Source organism: Callithrix jacchus, chromosome 21 (assembly GCF_049354715.1).
Source record: "Callithrix jacchus isolate 240 chromosome 21, calJac240_pri, whole genome shotgun sequence".
NCBI lineage: Eukaryota > Metazoa > Chordata > Mammalia > Primates > Cebidae > Callithrix > Callithrix jacchus.
In genome coordinates, this window is record NC_133522.1 from 48,513,330 (window position 1) to 48,532,451 (window position 19,122).

At 51.2% G+C, this 19,122-nt stretch overlaps 1 protein-coding gene across 6 annotated transcripts in view; it reads left to right on the top strand.

Moving 5' to 3' along the window:
- The window catches only part of PDE9A (phosphodiesterase 9A), a 116,993-nt gene that overhangs the window by 52,524 nt on the left and 45,347 nt on the right, over window positions 1–19,122 (top strand). For 2 of the 6 annotated variants that reach the window (XM_035283209.3, XM_078358797.1), the window contains exons 1-3: window positions 9,672–9,783; window positions 17,956–18,010; window positions 19,050–19,120. In XM_035283209.3, coding sequence (XP_035139100.1) covers window positions 17,979–18,010; window positions 19,050–19,120 — 103 coding nt within the window. In that variant the 5' untranslated portion in view covers window positions 9,672–9,783; window positions 17,956–17,978. Of the gene's footprint in view, window positions 1–9,671; window positions 9,784–17,955; window positions 18,011–19,049; window positions 19,121–19,122 lie in introns of those variants that run through there. The other 4 variants (XM_035283208.3, XM_035283211.3, XM_035283212.3 and 1 more) reach the window with 2 other exon arrangements.

Sequence of the window (19,122 nt, forward strand, 5' to 3'; positions counted from 1 at the left end):
CGCTGGCAGCGTCAGTCCCTCCAACATCTCCGCAGTCACATCCCGGGGAGGCTAACACCACCTTTCCCCGCCTCTGGGTGAGTGGGGCCCCAGCTCTCCAAATAGGCCAGTATTCCAGGCCTTTCTTTAGGAGTCAGGTAGACCCCCCGTGGCTTTCCTGAGAAGAGAAAAGAGGCCCCTGAGAAGCCCGTTTAGAGAACACCTTTTCCCTGTGGCAGCAGCCTTCCCTCTCCCATCCATCGCCCCTGGGTCCCGTGGCCTAAGGTCAGAAGTTAGCTCTAGCAATGCAGCCTTGAGTTCTGACCTGTAAGCAGCCGGGGTGCACTGAAATCAACAGGCTGCATTTCCAGTGGCAATAAAAGACCCTCAGAAAAGGAAATGGGAGCTGTTTCCAGACTAGCAAAAGGCTGTGGGCCGGGGTGGGGGCAGGGAGGCCCCTGATTCTTACCGGGTTTCAGTAAATGCCTCGAACAGGCCCAGTGGAACTGTGCAGTGCAGAAGCGCCCCCAGGGTTTTGCTGTTTTGCTACTTAAATATTCAGGAAATAGTAAAGAGAAGAGTATTATAAAAACATGACACTGCAGAGAAAAGAAAGACTAGGCCAGCCCCAGCCTGGGCCCACAACTCCTGTGTGAGCCGCAGAGACGTCTCAGGAGCAGCGAACACTCAGGTCCCGCCGGGAAGGAGCTGGGCGCAGCCTCCATCTCCAGCGTAGGGCAGAAGGAACGCTGCACGCACAGGTCTTTGTTCACCAAGCACCGTCTATAGAAAAATACTCTCTTCACCTGCTCATGGAGGCAATCATGTGGATAGAGTGCTTCTCCCTTCCGTGATAAAACGAAGGTCACAGCAGCTATGAAAACAATGACCCAGGCTTCCCAGCATCTTCCTACGATGATAGTGCTGATTCTGCGGAGAACTCTGGAGCCTCAGTCACTTTTATTTGATGTAAGCAGCTCAAATACAGAGTGATGTTTTTCAGATTATACCACATGATCTCAGCTGACAGTGGTAGATGCGTGTCCCCCAAGTGCCCTCGGCTGCCAGGAGCCGGCAGGATTGATAATGTGACGTGGATTGAGCACTGTGATCACATCACGTGGTCAAAGGACAAGGTCTCACCAGCCTGGCCCTCCCTCAGCATGGCAGGTCGTGTGGGTCCCTGTGATCTCATGACTCTACCAAGGGGATCGTGTCTTTTTGACCAGAGCCTTAGGGAGAACCTGCTGCACGGTCACACACCAGGACAGCTCCCCACGGCCCGAGTCCCATGGGAGAGCCAGGGGCTCACGATTTCTTTGCTGCAGCCGCAGTTGAGCCGTCGTGTCACACTTAACCCAAGTGAAGAGAGCATCTTCATCTTTAGAATGATGTGATAGAACCAGGGCGCTGCTGTCGGGGTCTGGTTCTGCGTGTTCTCCGCCACATCCCTGCCTGCCCTGGGACCCAGGACCTGTCTCGAGTCACACACACCCTGCCCAGCCTCTGCATCCGGCCCTGTGGAGACCCACACCACATTCTATCTCTCAGCCAAGGACCGAGGGTGACTTGGAGGCTTCCATTTCCCAGGAGCTGTGTTGACGCTGCTGTTTCCATAGGACAGTAAAAGGGGGCACATACGGAGGAGCATCCGCAGAGAGGGCGCTTGGGCTTCTGCAAGCCAGGGAGGCCATGGCAGCAGGGCAGGTGGGCAGGCTGTGCCCACGACACGCATGTGAAGTGGTTTCCGGGGCAGCCATGGAACCCTGCAGCTGCCCCACATGAAAGTCCCCCCAAGAGGTGACCAAAGGCATCAAGGGTCCAGCACAGTCCAAATGCAGATGCACCGTAAATGTAAAACACACACCAAATTCTGAAACTTAGTATGAAAAAAACAATATAAAAATTCAGTTGTTTTTATACAGAGTTCGTGTTTCCTGGTTGAGATGTCACTGATATGACATGAAGCCCACCATTATAAAGTGTGCAGCCTCGGCCAGGCGCTGGCTCATGCCCATAATCCCAGCACTCTGGGAGGCCGAGGTGGGCGGATCACCTGCGGTCAGGAGTTTGAGACCAGCCTGGCCAGCACAGTGAAACACCCTCTGTACTAAAACTGCAAACATTAGCCGGGCATGGTGGTGCATGCCTATAATCCCGGCTATTTGGGAGGCTGAGGCAGGAGAATCGCTTGAACCGGGGAGGCAGAGGTTGCAGTGAGCCGAGATCACACCACTGCACTCCAGCCTGGGTGACAGAGCGAGACTCCATCTCAAAAAAAAAAAAAGATAAAGAAGTAAAGTGTCCAACCGCAGCTTCTTTTAGTGTATCCATTTTGTGGTGTAACCATCACCACTATTTAATTCCAGAACATTTCCATCAACCCAAAAAGAAAGCCCGTAACTGTTGGCAGTCCCTCTCCATCCCCTTCCCCCCACAGCCCCTGGCAGGCCCTGCTCTCTGTCCCGTCCGTCCTGGACACATCACATAACAGAATCCGTGGACTTTCCCACCTGGCTTATTTCACTTCATGCAGTATGTTCGAGGCTCACCATGTTGTGGCGTATTTGTGGCTGAATGGCGTTCCGTGGCGTGGCTGGACGGCGTTCCGTGGCGTGGCTGCATCACCTTTGGTTTATTCATTCATCAGCTGATAGATGTTTGGGCGCCTTCCGCAAAGGCTGCTGTGATGATGCTGCTGTGAACACTTGCGTGCACTTTTCTGTGTGAAAGATACGTGGTGAAATGAGATATTTTGAGGTGCACTGGATTAAATTAAATATTAACAGTATTAAAAGTCTGGCCATCGTGAAGGGAAGGCCCTGAGCGAAGGGCTGAAAGTTCACAGCAGAGGGTGCTGGATGCTGCCAGTGCACCAGGCTGGCCTCTCCAGGAGGTCCCTGCAGCCTCGCTGGCAGGTCCCTTACCCACTAATGGCTGCCTCCTCCCACCCCTGAGTCCCCCTGCCTGAGGACCTTCTCTGTGCCGAGCACACCAAGAAGTGCTGGGGAGTGCCCGCCCCGAGGTCATCCTCCCGGTGAGCGGGAGCTGAAGGACAGGGGCCCAGCTTCCTTGCTCCACAGTGGGACTGTTCTCTGACATCATCTTTGCAACTGCTCAAAAGAAGCTCAGAGCGAGGGGCTCCGCCACGGTCACCTGTGCCACCTGCACGTCAGCTGACCCTCTGGGAGCTCTCTTCCCTTCCACACCTCAATCCCCCACTCCCTCCCAGAGCTTCCAAGATTGGCTTCCAAATGCACCACTAGCCCCCAGCTCCTTGTCTCCCATGGGCTTTTGAGGATCTCAGACTAAGAACCTGAGACTTGGAAAGAGGTCAGCCCCCCAGCCCCACATACTCATTCGTCATTGGATGAGGTAGCCTTAGGGGAGCTACTTAACCCCACCGAGCCTCCATTTCCCTTGCAAAATCTGAATCACAACACACACCTTGCCTGGTTCTTGGGAGGACAAATGAAGTAATTTATGCAAAATGCTGAGCACGGCGCCTGCCACTTGGTAAGTGCCCGGTAAATGGCTGCTATCATTGAAGATGACCTGGAGGGCATTTTTAAATGGCTGAAGTTATGCCTCTCTGGAATTGCTGAATTTTAATAGAACAGGAGTGCTTCCTAGGTCTAAAACAACACTCGGAGGACTGGCTCTGTGTGCCCTGAAAGTTAAGTTCATGCTTGAAGTCCAAGCACCATGTTGCTGTGAGAAGTAATCATGCTTCTTCATGTGTGCCGTTTAGTGCAGTTTCGCTGTGGAAGGCTTTACACACGTCGCCGCAGTCACCCTTGCTTGCATTCTTTCTGAAACAAAAAGGCTGTGGTGTACACATTAAAAATAACCATTTCCCAAATTGTGTGTTCAGATTGACTCCCGCTAGGGTAGCCTAGAGAGCAAAGCCAGCAGCCCTTAGCGTGCCACCATCAAAGATACTGATGGCAAACGGTAATACAGACCCCTTCGGGATGCCCCGATGGCATATTTTGCTCAAATAGAGATGAGGATGGCGAACATTGCTACGAGGACCTCAAGGCTACAAACATTCTGACTGCCCTAGGCGTTTGTGAGAACCAGGCCAGCCCACACCTACCCACGGCGGCGTCCTGCCTGACTGCACTGACATGCGCAGATCCTGTGGGTTTAGTTTGATGGGTTTTGTTTTTGTTGCTTTTGTTTTTGAGACAGTTTTGCTCTTGTTGCCCAGGCTGGACTGCAGTGGCGTGATCTTGGGTTCAAGCAGTTCTTCTGCCTCAGGCTCCTGAGCAGCCGGGATTATAGGTACCTGCCACCATGCCCGGCTAACTTTTTGAATTTTTAGTGGAGACTGGGTTTCACCATGTTGGCCAGGCTGGTCTCGAACTCTTGGCCTCAGGTGATTCATCCACCTTGGGCTCCCAAGGTGCCTTGTTCTGTTGCCCAGGCTGGAGTGCTATGGTGCAATCTCAGCTCACTGCAACCTCTGCCTCCCCAGTTCAAGTGATTCTCCTGCCTCAGCCTCCCAGGTAGCTGAGACTACAGGTGTGTGCTACCACGCTCAGCAAATTTTTTGTATTTTTGGTAGAGACTGGGTTTCATTGTGTTAGCCAGGATGGTTTTGATCTCCTGACCTCATGATCCACCCACATCAGCCTCCCAAAGTGCTGGGATTACAGGCGTGAGCCACCGCGCCCACCAAATTGGGTAATTTCTTTTTTTTTTTTTTGAGACGGAGTTTCGCTCTTGTTACCCAGGCTGGAGTGCAATGGCGCGATCTCAGCTCACCGCAACCTCCGCCTCCTGGGTTCAGGCAATTCTCCTGCCTCAGCCTCCTGAGTAGCTGGGATTACAGGCACACGCCACCATGCCCAGCTAATTTTTTTGCATTTTTAGTAGAGACGGGGTTTCACCATGTTGACCAGGATGGTCTCGATCTCTTGGCCTCGTGATCTACCCGCCTCGGCCTCCCAAAGTGCTGGGATTACAGGCTTGAGCCACTGCGCCCGACCAAATTGGGTAATTTCTATTGATCCGTCCTCGATTTCCCTGACTCTTCCACTGACTCCAAACTGCTGTAAGTTTATCTGTGAATTTTTAATTTCAGACATTATACTTTAAAATTCTAAAATTTCCACTCGGTTCTTTTTTGTAGATTGCTCTCTCGAGGCTCCCAAAGGTTTGAGGTTTACTGACACCTTTCTGTTTAGGACGTGCTCGCAATGGCTGCACTGAAGTCATTTCAGCGTCTGAGTTGACATGTGTCCAGGGTGTCTGATAAGTGATTTTCGTGATTTTCTCTTGACCGTGGGTCACATTTTCCTGTTTCTTTGCGTGTGTGTTTTCTGTTGTAAACTAAGATCATGAATAACACCTAGCGGAGACGCTGGATTTTTTCATCCTCTGAAGAGTGTTAATTTTGCTCCAGCAGTCGGTCACGTTGCTGACCAATCACCTTGACCTTGGCAGCCTGGTTTTATGCTTTGTTAGGGTGGATCTCCAGAGTGATTCTTCTGTGGTTTTCGTAGGAAGCCTGCAGTATTTGTCATGCGTCTCTAACTGGAATCTCAGCCACGTGTAATTCAGGGACCCACCAAGGAACAGAAACAGGGTCGTTTGTACAGAACGTGGGTCCCACTGCCACGGCTTCCTCCCTTGTGAACCCTCCTTTCCGTTTCCATCCTCTCTGACAACCTAAACTCTGTCATCTGACACTTCACCTGGGAACTTTTTGCTTAGGTTTTAGCCGTGTATAGTATAAGGTAACTCTATAGCAGGAAAGAGGATATTCTTCCATTCTAGGTCAAGCACAGTGGCTCATGCCTGAAATCCCAGCACTTTGGGAGGCCAAGGTGGGTGGATCACCTGAGGTCAGGAGTTCAAGACCAGCCTGACTAACATGGAGAAATCCTGTCTCTACTAAAACAGTACAAAAAAAAAAAAATAGCGGGCTGTGGTGGCACACACCTGTAATCCCAGCCACTCAGGAGGCTGAGGCAGGAGAATCCCTTGAACTTGGGAGCCAGAGGCTGCAGTGAGCCGAGATGGCACCACTGTCCTCCAGCCTGGATGACAGCGTGAGACTCCGTCTCAGGAAAAAGAAAAGGAAATATTCTTTGATGGCAGCATAGGAGTTCACTTTGCAGATGGACTATTGCGTATCCTACTGATGGGTGTTTGTGTTGCTTCCAGTCTTGTTATTACAGCAGTCAGTTGGCTCTTTTGTCTTGCTACAAACGTTGCAGCTGGGCACAACCTGTGAAAGTCCACAGATGTAGTAAAACCTTTGGTTTGCAAAAATGACTCAGTCTTTACCAGGTTTTTGTAAACACTGTGTCATTTGTGCCGTAATCAATTAGTTTATTGGATCACAGTTTATCCTGACAGAATCCTTCCTGGAACCAGTCTGTGGCGTCATTTGGTACAGAGTTGAAGCCCCAGACACGTAGAGCCAGAGCTGATTTCCTGTGGCTTCACCATCATTAAACTCTCCCATAGGGTTATCAGGTTACAGTGACACACACAGGCCGGCGGATAACAGACAAAGTCCCTGCAGTGTGTAGAATCAGCTGCGAGCTCCCAAAATCAAACTCCCCCGGCCACATCCATCTGGGTTTTCATACCCACACCCTCCCTCAGAAGTTCATCCCACCATGGGCGAGAAGCCACACAGAAAGATAAAAGTATCTCTGGGGTTTTCCGGAGGGAAAGCATGTGCAGAATGTCTTCCCTGGTGCATGGATTCCCACCTACATGGGTAGGTGCAGCTCTGTCCTGTCTTTGCGGCCCTATGAAGGAGCCTGAGTGGAGGAGGGCAGGTGGGAATTGGAGCCTGAGTGGAGGAGGGCAGGTGGGAATTGGAGCCTGAGTGGAGGAGGGCAGGTGGGAATTGGAGCCTGAGTGGAGGAGGGCAGGTGGGAATTGGAGCCTGAGTGGAGGAGGGCAGGTGGGAATTGGAGCCTGAGTGGAGGAGGGCAGGTGGGAATTGGAGCCTGAGTGGAGAAGGGCAGGTGGGAATTGGAGCCTGAGTGGAGGAGGGCAGGTGGGAATTGGAGCCTGAGTGGAGGAGGGCAGGTGGGAATTGGAGCCTGAGTGGAGGAGGGCAGGTGGGAATTGGAGCCTGAGTGGAGGAGGGCAGGTGGGAATTAGAGCCTGAGTGGAGGGCAGGTGGGAATTGATGATGCCATGACTTGGCCCTTCAGTGTCACGCAGCCCCTGCAGGTTTTAAGAACGATTGAGAACCTGCACGAACCTCCTAGAACAGCACCCGGAGCATAGTTACAGCTCCTTACAGATGTCACAGCGCCTTTACAACAGGAAAGGGAAGTGCGTGCTAGCTGCCCCAGGCGCTGCCAGCTTCATGGCATTTTTCTGCCTGCAAACTGATCCTAAGGAAGAGAGGAGGTCATAGGGAGAAACTGCACCCAGTCAAGTGTAAACTTTGCAAAACATGAAATTCTCCTCCCCAAAAAAGAAAGGGAAGAAACTCCGTGCAGTGCCTGCCCCTGAGGTGGACCTGAAAGGACAGAGCACACACTCTCCAAAATTCACATGTGGTCACCAGGGTCTTCGGTTAGTTTTGCCTCCTTCTTCACGTCTGAGTGGCCGAAATGCCAGTGGCTATGCCTTTGGCTGCTGATAGGCATGCAGTGCCTTGGCAGGCAGGACAGGCCAGAGGAGGGGCTCCTGTGCCTTTAAGGTCACTGTTAATCATTAACTTTATTGTGTTCCTGGGCTATAAAGGAAATGTCCTCCTTGGTATGAATGTCTGTTTTATGACGTCCATAAACAGTGAATTGCCCGTGACTGTTCCCGGAGAGAGAACATCCTCAGCCAGTTGGGTGGTTCGAGGGTGGTTGCAGGGGTCAGGAGAGGGCAAAAGTGGAACAGGAGGTGGGCTTGCTTCCCAGGAAGAGGGTCGTGCCACCCCACCCCTCGCTGACAGGGAAGCCTGCCAGCCCTTCCTCCGAAGGGCCTTGGCTCTCAGGGACTGCAGGGTGGACCAGAGCAGAAATAAAGGCACCCTGCCCCCGCCCTCCGCAATCTGCAGGACGCTTAGAGTGCTTATCTCTTTGGGGCCAAGTGATGCAAATTATTTTCCCTAATGCAAAAATAAGATATCCCTTTCTGAAAGGATAGCAGAGGTACTTTTTCTAATGCTTGCGAAGTGTCTGCTACGTGTAGATTCGCTGGAGGGTGCTCAGCACCCCACCCTGATGCTGCAGGTCAGGACTGAGATGAGGGGGAACAGGCTCATTGCGTCAGGGCTGACACAAGGGGGAACACGCTCATTGCGTCAGGACTGACACTGACGAGGGGGAACACGCTCATTGCGTCAGGACTGACACTGACGAGGGGGAACACGCTCATTGCGTCAGGGCTGACACTGACGACGGGGAACACGCTCATTGCGTCAGGACTGACACTGACGAGGGGGAACACGTTCATTGACACTGACGAGGGGGAACACGCTCATTGCGTCAGGGCTGACACTGACGAGGGGGAACACGCTCATTGCGTCAGGGCTGACACTGACGAGGGGGAACACGCTCATTGCGTCAGGGCTGACACTGACGACGGGGAACACGCTCATTGCGTCAGGACTGACACTGACGAGGGGGAACACGCTCATTGCGTCAGGGCTGACACAAGGGGGAACACGCTCATTGCGTCAGGACTGACACTGACGAGGGGGAACACGCTCATTGCGTCAGGACTGACACTGACGAGGGGGAACACGCTCATTGCGTCAGGACTGACACTGACGAGGGGGAACACGTTCATTGCGTCAGGGCTGACACTGACGAGGGGGAACACGTTCATTGCGTCAGGACTGACACTGACGAGGGGGAACACGTTCATTGACACTGACGAGGGGGAACACGCTCATTGACACTGACGAGGGGGAACACGCTCATTGCGTCAGGGCTGACACGAGGGGGAACACGCTCATTGCGTCAGGGCTGACACTGACGAGGGGGAACACGCTCATTGCGTCAGGGCTGACACTGACGAGGGGGAACACGCTCATTGCGTCAGGGCTGACACTGACGAGGGGGAACACGCTCATTGCGTCAGGACTGACACTGACGAGGGGGAACACGCTCATTGCGTCAGGGCTGACACTGACGAGGGGGAACACGCTCATTGCGTCAGGACTGACACTGACGAGGGGGAACACGCTCATTGCGTCAGGACTGACACTGACGAGGGGGAACACGCTCATTGCGTCAGGACTGACACTGACGAGGGGGAACACGCTCATTGCGTCAGGACTGACACTGACGAGGGGGAACAGGCTCATTGCGTCAACGCTGACCCTGACAAGGGGGACACGCTCATTGCCTCAGGACTGACACTGACGAGGGGGAACACGCTCATTGCGTCAGGGCTGACCCTGACAAGGGGGACACGCTCATTGCCTCAGGACTGACACTGACGAGGGGGAACACGCTCATTGCGTCAGGGCTGACACTGACGAGGGGGGACACGCTCATTGCGTCATATTCACGCCTGCAGATCTAAGCCCAGGGATGGTGTGCAATGACGACCATCAAGGGCAATGGATCGGATGGTGCGGGAGCTCCCAGGCCACACGCACACGCCCTCGTGATGTTATTCGCTCTACTCTTGCAGGTCAGATGCTTGGGATGGTAATGCCTGTGCTGACGTTCCTAGGTCCCCTCCCACAGTGCACCCGTCTGGGGGCCAGTGTGTTATAATCCTAGGGCCGTGTGTGTATTCATTTGCCTAGGGGAGAAAAGTTCGCATTCCCATCAGCTCAGGTGCATGGAGGACAACGACGGAAGAACGGCTGTTGCTGTGAGTATTCTCTTTAGCATGATAAAAAGGAGATATGCAAATCAGCTGGCTAGCCAACCAAATTAGCTTATTACATTAAACTAATCTTTAGAATCAGAATTATAGGTCAGGCTGTGCTAGCGATCGGTTAAATCAAATTTCATGTCGTTCTGCGCTGGGTAGACTCAGGATTTGCCTGAAACAAGTAAACAATTCCGGCAAGATGTGGGCAAGGCAGACGCTTGAACTGTCTGCTCAGCCCGAGGCAGTCAGGCAATGGCTTCTGGGCAGTGCGTGGGGTGGGGGCAACCCCTGCCCTGGACACGTGTGACCGTGGGGATGTCCGTCCTACCACCCACAAGGCTGCGTCCTACCTGGGAATGAGGCTGGCAGCCCGCAGGCCCCTCCTCAGCTCCTCCAGAGCTTTGCTTCTTTCCAGTCCCCTGGGTCCCCCTGTTGCAAACCCGTGGCCCAAAGCTGGCCTGATCTGGCAGCATCTAAAAACAGGACCTGGACTCTGCCAGACTCTAGGATTGCCCTGGAACAAACCTACAGTCTCCTGTGACGTGCAGACAACTCTGTCAGCCCCGCCCAGCATTCCCTGCAGGTGCTTGTCAGGTGAGGAGGCCAGCAGGAGCAGCAGCCAGGTGAGCTCACTAACGAACCCAGGTATGTGCAGGCAGGAAGCAGCTGGGAGTTGAGGCTGAAGAGGAGCCTACCTAAAATCACTGTTATGACTGATTGATCCTTGGTGTCGTCAAATCTTCTGCCTTTATTAAAGTCACTGGTGTCTAGAGGTAAATCCCGTCAGCTTGCAACAGCACCCTTGAAATTCACTGTAGCACGCGGACTTTCTGGGGTACCTAGATATTTTATTGGTTGTTCTTTTGGGAGAGTTTCCTTTGGAGAACATGTGAGTTACCTGTGAATATCAGCTTGCTCTCCCTCGGTTTCCATCACCTGGATCAGCAAGAGTGAATGCGGACTCCCCCTCCCTTGGTGGCTTATTTGCACTCTCCCCATGTGCTCAAAAACTTCGAGGCCCGGAGGGGCCCTGAAGACCCTGCCGTGTCCACCTGTGATTTACCAGCATCCCAAGGCCATTGCTGGGTTTTCTTGAAAGTATTAAGACATTATCAACGTGAAATGACTGGAATATGCTTCAATTTTTTTTAATTCAATATACATCCTGCAGCATTTAGGAAAAAGAGGTAGGAGTCATACATAACATCACATTTGGCTGACATGAGGTGATTTTGCCACAAAGGTTGGGAAGATGAACATTTGCAATTGAAAATTTTTTGCTGCCCCCAAAATCTAGCGGTTTCAGGCTCTCTGAGGATTCCGGAGGCACTGGAGGCGGTAAGGGCCACATTCAGATGGTGCAGGTAGGATTCACCCCTTCACAGCCTGGAGGGGGTGCCCAGAGCTCGCCCTGTCACTCCAAGGATGATGACACCCCAGGGAGGTGGTGGAAGCAGGAAAGGAGGTCAGAGGGAACCTGGGCCATCAGCGGGCCTCCATGATGTGGAAACACGATAGCGCCAACAGCAGTAGCAGAGGCAGGCCGGGCTTATGTGGCCGGGCTTACGTGGCCGGGCTGGGCTGGCGCTGTCCTGAGCGCTTGACACGCATGAAATCACCGTTTTAAGTTCCGAACTCCTCTGGGAGGAAACTGGCCACAGCAGGAATTCCAATGATTCCAGGGCCAGGAGGGGAGGCACCCACTTCCTGGTCACGGCTCTGTTTGTAGATGCGTGGGTGTGGTTGGCCTTTGCACACACTGGCGGTTTTGCTGCTTTTCCCCAGCAAAAGAATGCAGATTTTGCATTATCTGAAGAGGCAGTTCCGTGAGGCCGCCACGCTGAGTTCCATATATTCCATCAGTGTAAGGGACATCACCTGGGCAGTGCCCCCCCTCCACCCTGAGTGTTCTCACTGGGAGCGCAGATTTGTGTCTGTACCCCCTCTTGAGAACAGCTGATACGCTGGCCTGGGTGGCACACTGGCCGAGGCGTGGCTGTGACGTGGACTCAGATACCAGTATCTGCCCCAGCACTGAACAGGGCAGAGAGAAGGTGTGGATGAAAATGATGGCTGCTTGTGCTGGAAATGAGATGTAGCCACACAAATATTGTCATGCTTGAAGGGTTCCATCTCCAGCGTCCAAAGGAAAACTCTTCCTTTGCTTTTATTCCATTCTGTCTATACAGTTCTTATTTTGAAGTAAGGAGAGACTCACCTGCTGTTGTAAGGATGCTTACAGAGAAAGCCCATTCATTGCCCGGCCTCTCCCAGTAGAGGCATCTTGCAAAACTCCAGCCCAATGTCACAGCCTGGCACCGACCGTGACGCTGGCCAGGCCAGGTCCAGAACACTGTGTCCCCCAGGGGTCCCACCTGCTGCTCCTTAACAGCCACACCGCTTCCCTCCCATCCCCCACCTATCCCTGTCCCTGGTCTTTGTCTTTATGGTGTCGTCATTTCTGTCATGTTCTATACATGCAGCCAGTGACTTTGGGATTGGCTCCTTTCACCCAGCACGATCACCCGGCATCCATCTGGCTTGTCGGCTGCATCCGTGGTTCACTCCCTTATTTCTGAATCATATCCGAGGTTTAGATGGATCACCTGAGGTCGGGAGTCATCCAGCCTCCCTTGAAAGGCATCTGCACTGTTTCCATGTGTGGCTGCTACGGATACATCCGCCGTGAACATGTGTGCAGGCCTTTGTGAGGACCTCGGTTTTCATCTCTGCCCTGGACTGAAATTGCTAGGTCAGATAGGGCTTGCATCGTGAGTCGGTTTTCTCTGTCTTTTGAAGAACCTACCAGGCTGTTTTTAGAGTGACTGTGCCATTTTTCATTCCCACCAGCCACGAGTGAGTGATCCGTGTTTCCACATCCGTTCCAGCATTTGGGGTTGGCACGATTTTGTACCCGGGCCATTTTGACAGGTGTGCAGTGGTTTCTCACGGTGGTTGGAACCGGCATTTCCTAATGGCTAGCGGTGCTCTGCATCTTTCCATGGGCTTCTTGCCGTCCGTGACTTTCTCCAGTACCTGTCTACTCATCGCTTTCCTGTTTTCAGATTGACTGGTTTTGTTTTCTACCATTGAGTTTTGACCATTCTTTTTTATCTTTTCTTAGATGGAATTTCACTCTTGTTGCCCAGGCTGGAGTGCAATGGCGCGGTCTCAGCTCACCGCAACCTCCGCCTCCTGGGTTCCAGGGATTCTCCTGCCTCAGCTTCCTGAGTACCTGGGATTACAGGCATGCGGCACCACACCTGGCTAATTTTGTATTTTTAGTAGAGACGGGGTTTTCCATGTTGGTCAGGCTGGTCTCAAACTTCCTACCTCAGGTGATCCGCCTGCCTCAGCCTCCCAAAGCTCTGGGATTACAGGCGTGAGCTGCCGCGCCCAGCCTGGATAGCTGAGATTACTGGAGCCTGCCGCCATACTCGACTAATTTTTTATATTTTTAGTAAAGATGGGGTTTCGCCATGTTGGTCTGGCTGGTCTCGAACTCCAGACCTCAGATGATCCACCTGCCTCAGCCTCCCAAAGTGCTGGGATCACAGGTGTGAGCCACCACACCCGGCCCATTCTTTCTTTATTCTGTATGCAAGTGTTTGTCAGATATGCGTCTTGCAAATATTTTCTCCCAGATCATAGCTTGTCTTGTCATCCTCTTACCAGGATCTTTCTTCGAGCAAACTTTTTCGTTTCGATGAGGTCCAGTTCATCAACTTTTCTTTTTCTGGTTTGTGTTTTTGCTGTCGAGTCTACGAGATCCCTGTCTTGGCCACGACCCTGAAGATTTTCTCCTATTTTTTCTCTCTAAATGTTTTCTGGTTTTATATTTTACATCTACGGTCCATGGTCCGCTTCGCATTGATATTTATATAAACCGTGGATTCTAGGTCAAAGCTCTTTTTCTTTCTTTCTTTCTTTTGTTGGCCTGTGGATACCTAATTTTTCCAATGCCATTTATTGAAAGGCTCTCTTTTCTCCATTGAATTTCTTTTATATCTGGCTCAAAAATCATTTGGGCGTGTTTGTACGGACGTGGTCACAGGCTCTCTGTTCCTTTCCTTGCTCCACCTGCGTGTCCTTCTGCCAATACCTCACAGTCTTGTATAACCAAATTTATATCATAAGTCTCAAAATAAAGTAGACTGATTTCTCTCAGTTTATCTGTTGTTTTTAAAAACTGCTTTTATTCTTGAGTCCTTTGCCTTTCTATCTAAATGTTAGAATAATCTCTATTTCTACAAAATAAGTCTTGCTAGCCTTCTCTCTCTCTCTCTTTTTTTTTTTTTTTTTTTCTTTGAGACGAAGTTTCGCTCGTTACCCAGGCTGGAGTGCAATGGCGCGATCTCGGCTCACCGCAACCTCCACCTCCTGGGTTCAGGCAATTCTCCTGACTCAGCCTCCTGTGTAGCTGGGATTACAGGCACGCGCCACCATGCCCAGCTAATTTTGTGTATTTTTAGTAGAGACGAGGTTTCACCATATTGATCAGGATGGTCTCGATCTCTTGACCTTGTGATCCACCCACCTCGGCCTCCCAAAGTGCTGGGATTACAGGCTTGAGCCACCGCGCCCGGCCCTTGTTGTTCCCGGTCTGCATTTGGTATCAGGGTAATACTAACTTCATAAAATGAATGGGGGCCAGGCGCGGTGGCTCACGCCTGTAATCCTCGTGCTTTGGGAGGTCAAGGTGGGCAGATCACTTGAGGCCAGGAGTTCAAGACCAGCCTGGCTAACATAGTGAAGCCCCGTCTCTACTAAAAATACAAAAATTAGCCAGGCTTGGTGGTGGGCACCTGTAATCCCAGCTACCCAGGAGGCTGAGGCAGGCGAATCGCTTGAACCCAGGAGGCAGAGGCTGCGGTGAGCTGGGATCGCACCACTGCAGTCCAGTTCAGAGTGAGACTCCATCTCAAAAAAAAAAAAAGAAAGAATAGTAGTGTTCCCTCCTTTTCTGTTTTCTTGAAGGTATGGTTCAGAATCATGTTGACTTTTTAAACATTTGGTAGAATTCTCTATTAAATGTTTAGAACCATCTTGGCATGGACATTTCATTTGGGAAAGTTTTAAAATCACAAATTGACTTTTGCTAATAGTTTCAGGTTGTTGAAATGACCTGCTTCCTATTGAATGAGTCATAGTGCTTCATGCCTCTCTAGGAATTGGTCCATTTGATTGAAGACGTCAACGTGCTCTGTGAGCAGAACACATTGTGCATCTGTAGTGTTCCCTTATTGTCCTTTTGACGGCTGCAGGGTCTGTAGCGACGCTGCCTCTTCATTGCTGATACTGACAATCTGTGTCTTCTCTCTCCTGGTTTTTTTGTCAGCCTTGCTAGAAATTTATTACTTTAAAATAATAGCTGTTTTGTTGATTTTCTGCCTTGTTTCTCTGTTTTCTGTTGCTGGGGTTTCTGTTCCCTGTCTTCGTGATTTCCCACCTGTGCTCTCGTGGGCTTACGTTGCTCTTCTGGTCCTGGGTTCCCACGGTGGGATCTTGGCTTACTGAGTTGAGACTTTTTCTCTGTTCTCATGGAAGCACACAGTGCTATAGACTTCCTTCTCAGCGTTGCTTTAGTTGTGTCTCACAGCTAAATTTTGTGTGGCATTTTCATTTCCATTGAGTTTTTAATGTCTTTTTAATTTTCCCTTGAGACTTCCTCTTTGACCCTTAAGTTACTTAGAAGTAAGTTGTTAAGTTTCCAAGTGTTTGGAGATTTCCTACTGTATTTCTGTTACGGACTTCTGGTTTCTCTTATGGTCAGAGAACATGCTCTCATGGCTTCAGTTCTTTTGGAGCTGGTGAGGTTTCCTCTATGGCCCACTCTGCAGGCACCGGAGGAATGCAGCATTCTGCTGCTGTTGAGTGACGTGGTCTCTAAATATTTATCATTTGGTGGACTCCTAAATGTACCTCAAGACTCTGAGATCACTCACGCTCAAAGGTTATACGATACCCTACCGTTTCCAGCGAATTCCTAAGTGAGCTGAACCCCTGCTGAGTTCCCCCACTGGCCTGTACAACCCCGTGGGGATTCTTGTTGATGGGATATACTTTCCCTTCCCAGTGAGTGAGGGCCTTTCTGAAGGCGACGGCCTCGGGCCCACACCAGTTCAACCTACGGCTGTACGAAAACTTTCTGGCTGACGTTTTTATGCTTGTAGTTTCAAGAGATATAACAAAATGTCATTTTTCTTCTCATTATTACGTCAGACAGTGCTAAAGTCAGAGGGAACCTAGGCTCCCTCTCATCTGACAGGTGAAGCAACGAGGTGTTGCAAAGCTTATTTAAACTGACTCGTTTTTCAAAAACGTTTTAAATGATATTAATGTATCTTAATTATAGAAAATGTATAAGAAAAGGGGGGAATGCATAAGAAATAGGGAAGCAAGAATTTTAAAATAAAAGCCGCTGAAGATGACGACAACACTCCTTTGGCGGACACTCTCCCGTATGTTTTCAGAGTCAGGTTCACTCTGATTTACTGTTTTAAAATCTTTTTTTCTTGTACGTTAACAACAGACATGAACTTTTTTCAGAATATTATTTCTAATAGCAGAACATGATCGCAGATGTGTGTCTGATGACACAGTTGTCTCATGGTTCATTTAACGAATCGCCATCGGGTGGGCAGGCAGTTTGTTCCGTTTCCCCTGTGTTAAATAACACTGTGATGAACAGCTTTCGTGTAGATGTGATCATTTCCTAGAAATGGGACCTGGGTCAGTGCTTGTGAACTTTTTTTTTTTTTTTTTTTTTTTGAGATGAAGTCTCGCTTTTTTTGAGATGGACTCTTGCAACCTCTGCCTCCCGGGTTCAAGCGATTCTCCTGCCTCAGCCTCCCCAGGAGCTGGGATTACAGGCACCTGCCACCATGCCCAGCTAATTTTTGTATTTTTAGTGGAGTCGGGGTTTCGCCATGTTGGCCAGGCTGGTCTCAAACTCCTGACCTCAGGTGATCCGCCCGCCTCAGCCTCCCCAAGTGCTGGGATTGCAGGCGTGAGCCACCGTGCCCGGCCTCTGGTGAACAGTTTCAGCTTTTGAGCTCCATTGCCAAGTCAGATTCTTGTTTGGCAGCTTTGGTTTTATTTGTTTTGGTTATAATGGAGGATCAGACATCAAGTCAGCGTAGCAGATTACGCAAACTTGGCCAGGTACAGTGGCTCATGCCTGTAATCCCTGCACTTTGGGAGGCCGAGGTGGGCAGATCACGAGGTCAGGAGTGGAGACCATCCTGGCCAACGTGGTGAAACCCTGAATCTCCTAAAAATACAAAAATCAGCTGGGCGTGGTGGCAGGCACCTGTGGTCTTAGCTACTTGGGAGGCTGAGACAGGGGAATCACTTGAACCCGGGAGGCAGAGGTTACGGTGAGCCAAGATCACACCACTGCATTCCAGCCTGGTGACAGAGCAAGACTCTATCTCAAAAAAAAAAAAAAAAAAAAAAAATTACTCAGACTTACAACTAAGCCTCGTGGTGTAGGTTCTCGGTGTTCTGGGGCATGACTGGAACCTAGCAGAGACCTCACCCTTCCTCAGCATGTCGCCGTGCTGAAAGGGACGGCGCTGTGGGCATCTACAGCTTCCTAGGCGGTATCTGGCATTGGGCCTGGTCAGGAAACAGGAAAGCAGGCAGGTTCCATCTCGCCGGGGACCTGGACCTTGTAAAACCAGTCACACAGCCCAGTTTTACAGGCCAGGCAACCGAGGGGGAAGAAACTCCTTCCACCCGGGCCTGCTTCCTCTCTGCAGACCCGCCGTGAGAACACCATGTTCTGTGTTGAGACGTGCCTTGAACTCACATTGTCACAGTAATTGCCCCCATAAAATAGACCTGGGCACTAAGAGGAAGCTTCCTGGGTCTAGAAACCCAGTCCTGCCTGCCTTTTATAGCTGGTACGAGGACAGGAGAACCACAAGCCCCGCCAGTCAGCTGAGAGGCCACTGAGGCACAGACGGGCTGTGGGCCTGGAGCCGCACTGGCGGGAAGGAGCACTTGAAAGAGCCCAGGTCCAGAGAAGCCCGGGGCTGCTGCCAGCTAACAAGCAGCTCCTCCGCCGTGGCCTCTGCGTCCCATCACGTGGAATTCAGACTGCCGTAGCCTATGTGTCTTTTCCTCTTGTCCGTGTTCCATCTGTCTTTTTTCTTTGGTTTCTAGAGAGAGAAGAATTAATCCAGAGCATGCTGGCACAGGTCACAGAGCAGTTCTCAAGGTACAGAGTCTTCTGAACTCACAACCGGCCGGAGATGCGCACTTCTTTCTCTAACAGCGAGGGCGGGCCCCGGGCACTGAGGCTGGCCTTGGCTGCCAGGCGCGGCTGTCTCTCCTGCCTGGGGGAGCCTCCTGCGCGGCTTCTGTAACTGAACCAGCTTGGGTGGGGCCCAGGAAACGCTCACCTTATACCAAAGATGGTGTAGAGTGGGTGCATTAGAATGTGAGTTCATGCGGTGGAGAACGTCCTCCACTGGCTCTTCCCGGGTTGGAGAACCATCTCTAAGGCTTGGCTCCGTTTTAAAATAAGCTTTCTCGCTGAGCTTCTGTGTAGTTAGGGGACTTCCTTTTCATCTGAGTCATTCCACCAATCCTGATGTAGATACCCCTTTTTCAAGACTGACTTTTTTGTGGCGTCTTACTGCCTAGGTTAATTAAAATGGTGAAAAGGGCAGATGGGTACGATTTTTAAAAACCTTCAAATTGGCCGGGCACGGTGGCTCACGCCTGTAATCCCAGCACTTTGGGAGGCTGAGATGGGCAGATCACCTGAGGTCGGGAGTTTGAGACTAGCCATGACCAACAAGGAGAAACCCCGTCTCTACTAAAAATACAATATTAACTGGGCACGGTGGCACATGCCTGTAGTCCCAGGTACTCAGGAGGCTGAGGCAGGAGAATCACTTGAACCTGAGAGGCGGAGGTTGCGGTGAGCCAAGATCGCACCATTGCACTCCAGCCTGGGCAACAAGAGTGAAACTCCGTCTCAAAAAAAAAAAAAAATCAAATTGTTTAACTGACTGGGCTGGAGCCTCCAGAGAACACAACACATCCTCCGAAGGTGTCTGTGCCATCCGGGGAGGGTGCCCGCACTGGACCGTCTCAACCGCATGAGCAAAGAGGACCACGTGTCCTCCCCAGAAAGCCTGGGTCCCCTGCTCAGGTCTGTGGAAGTCAATGTGCCCACCAGCTTGGCAAATACACCTCCTGATTCCTCCCCATGGGTTATATTTCTTCTCTCTTTTCTTTTTCATTCCTAGAGCGTTCAAAATCAATGAACTGAAAGCTGACGTCGCAAATCACTTGGCTGTGCTAGAGAAACGCGTGGAATGT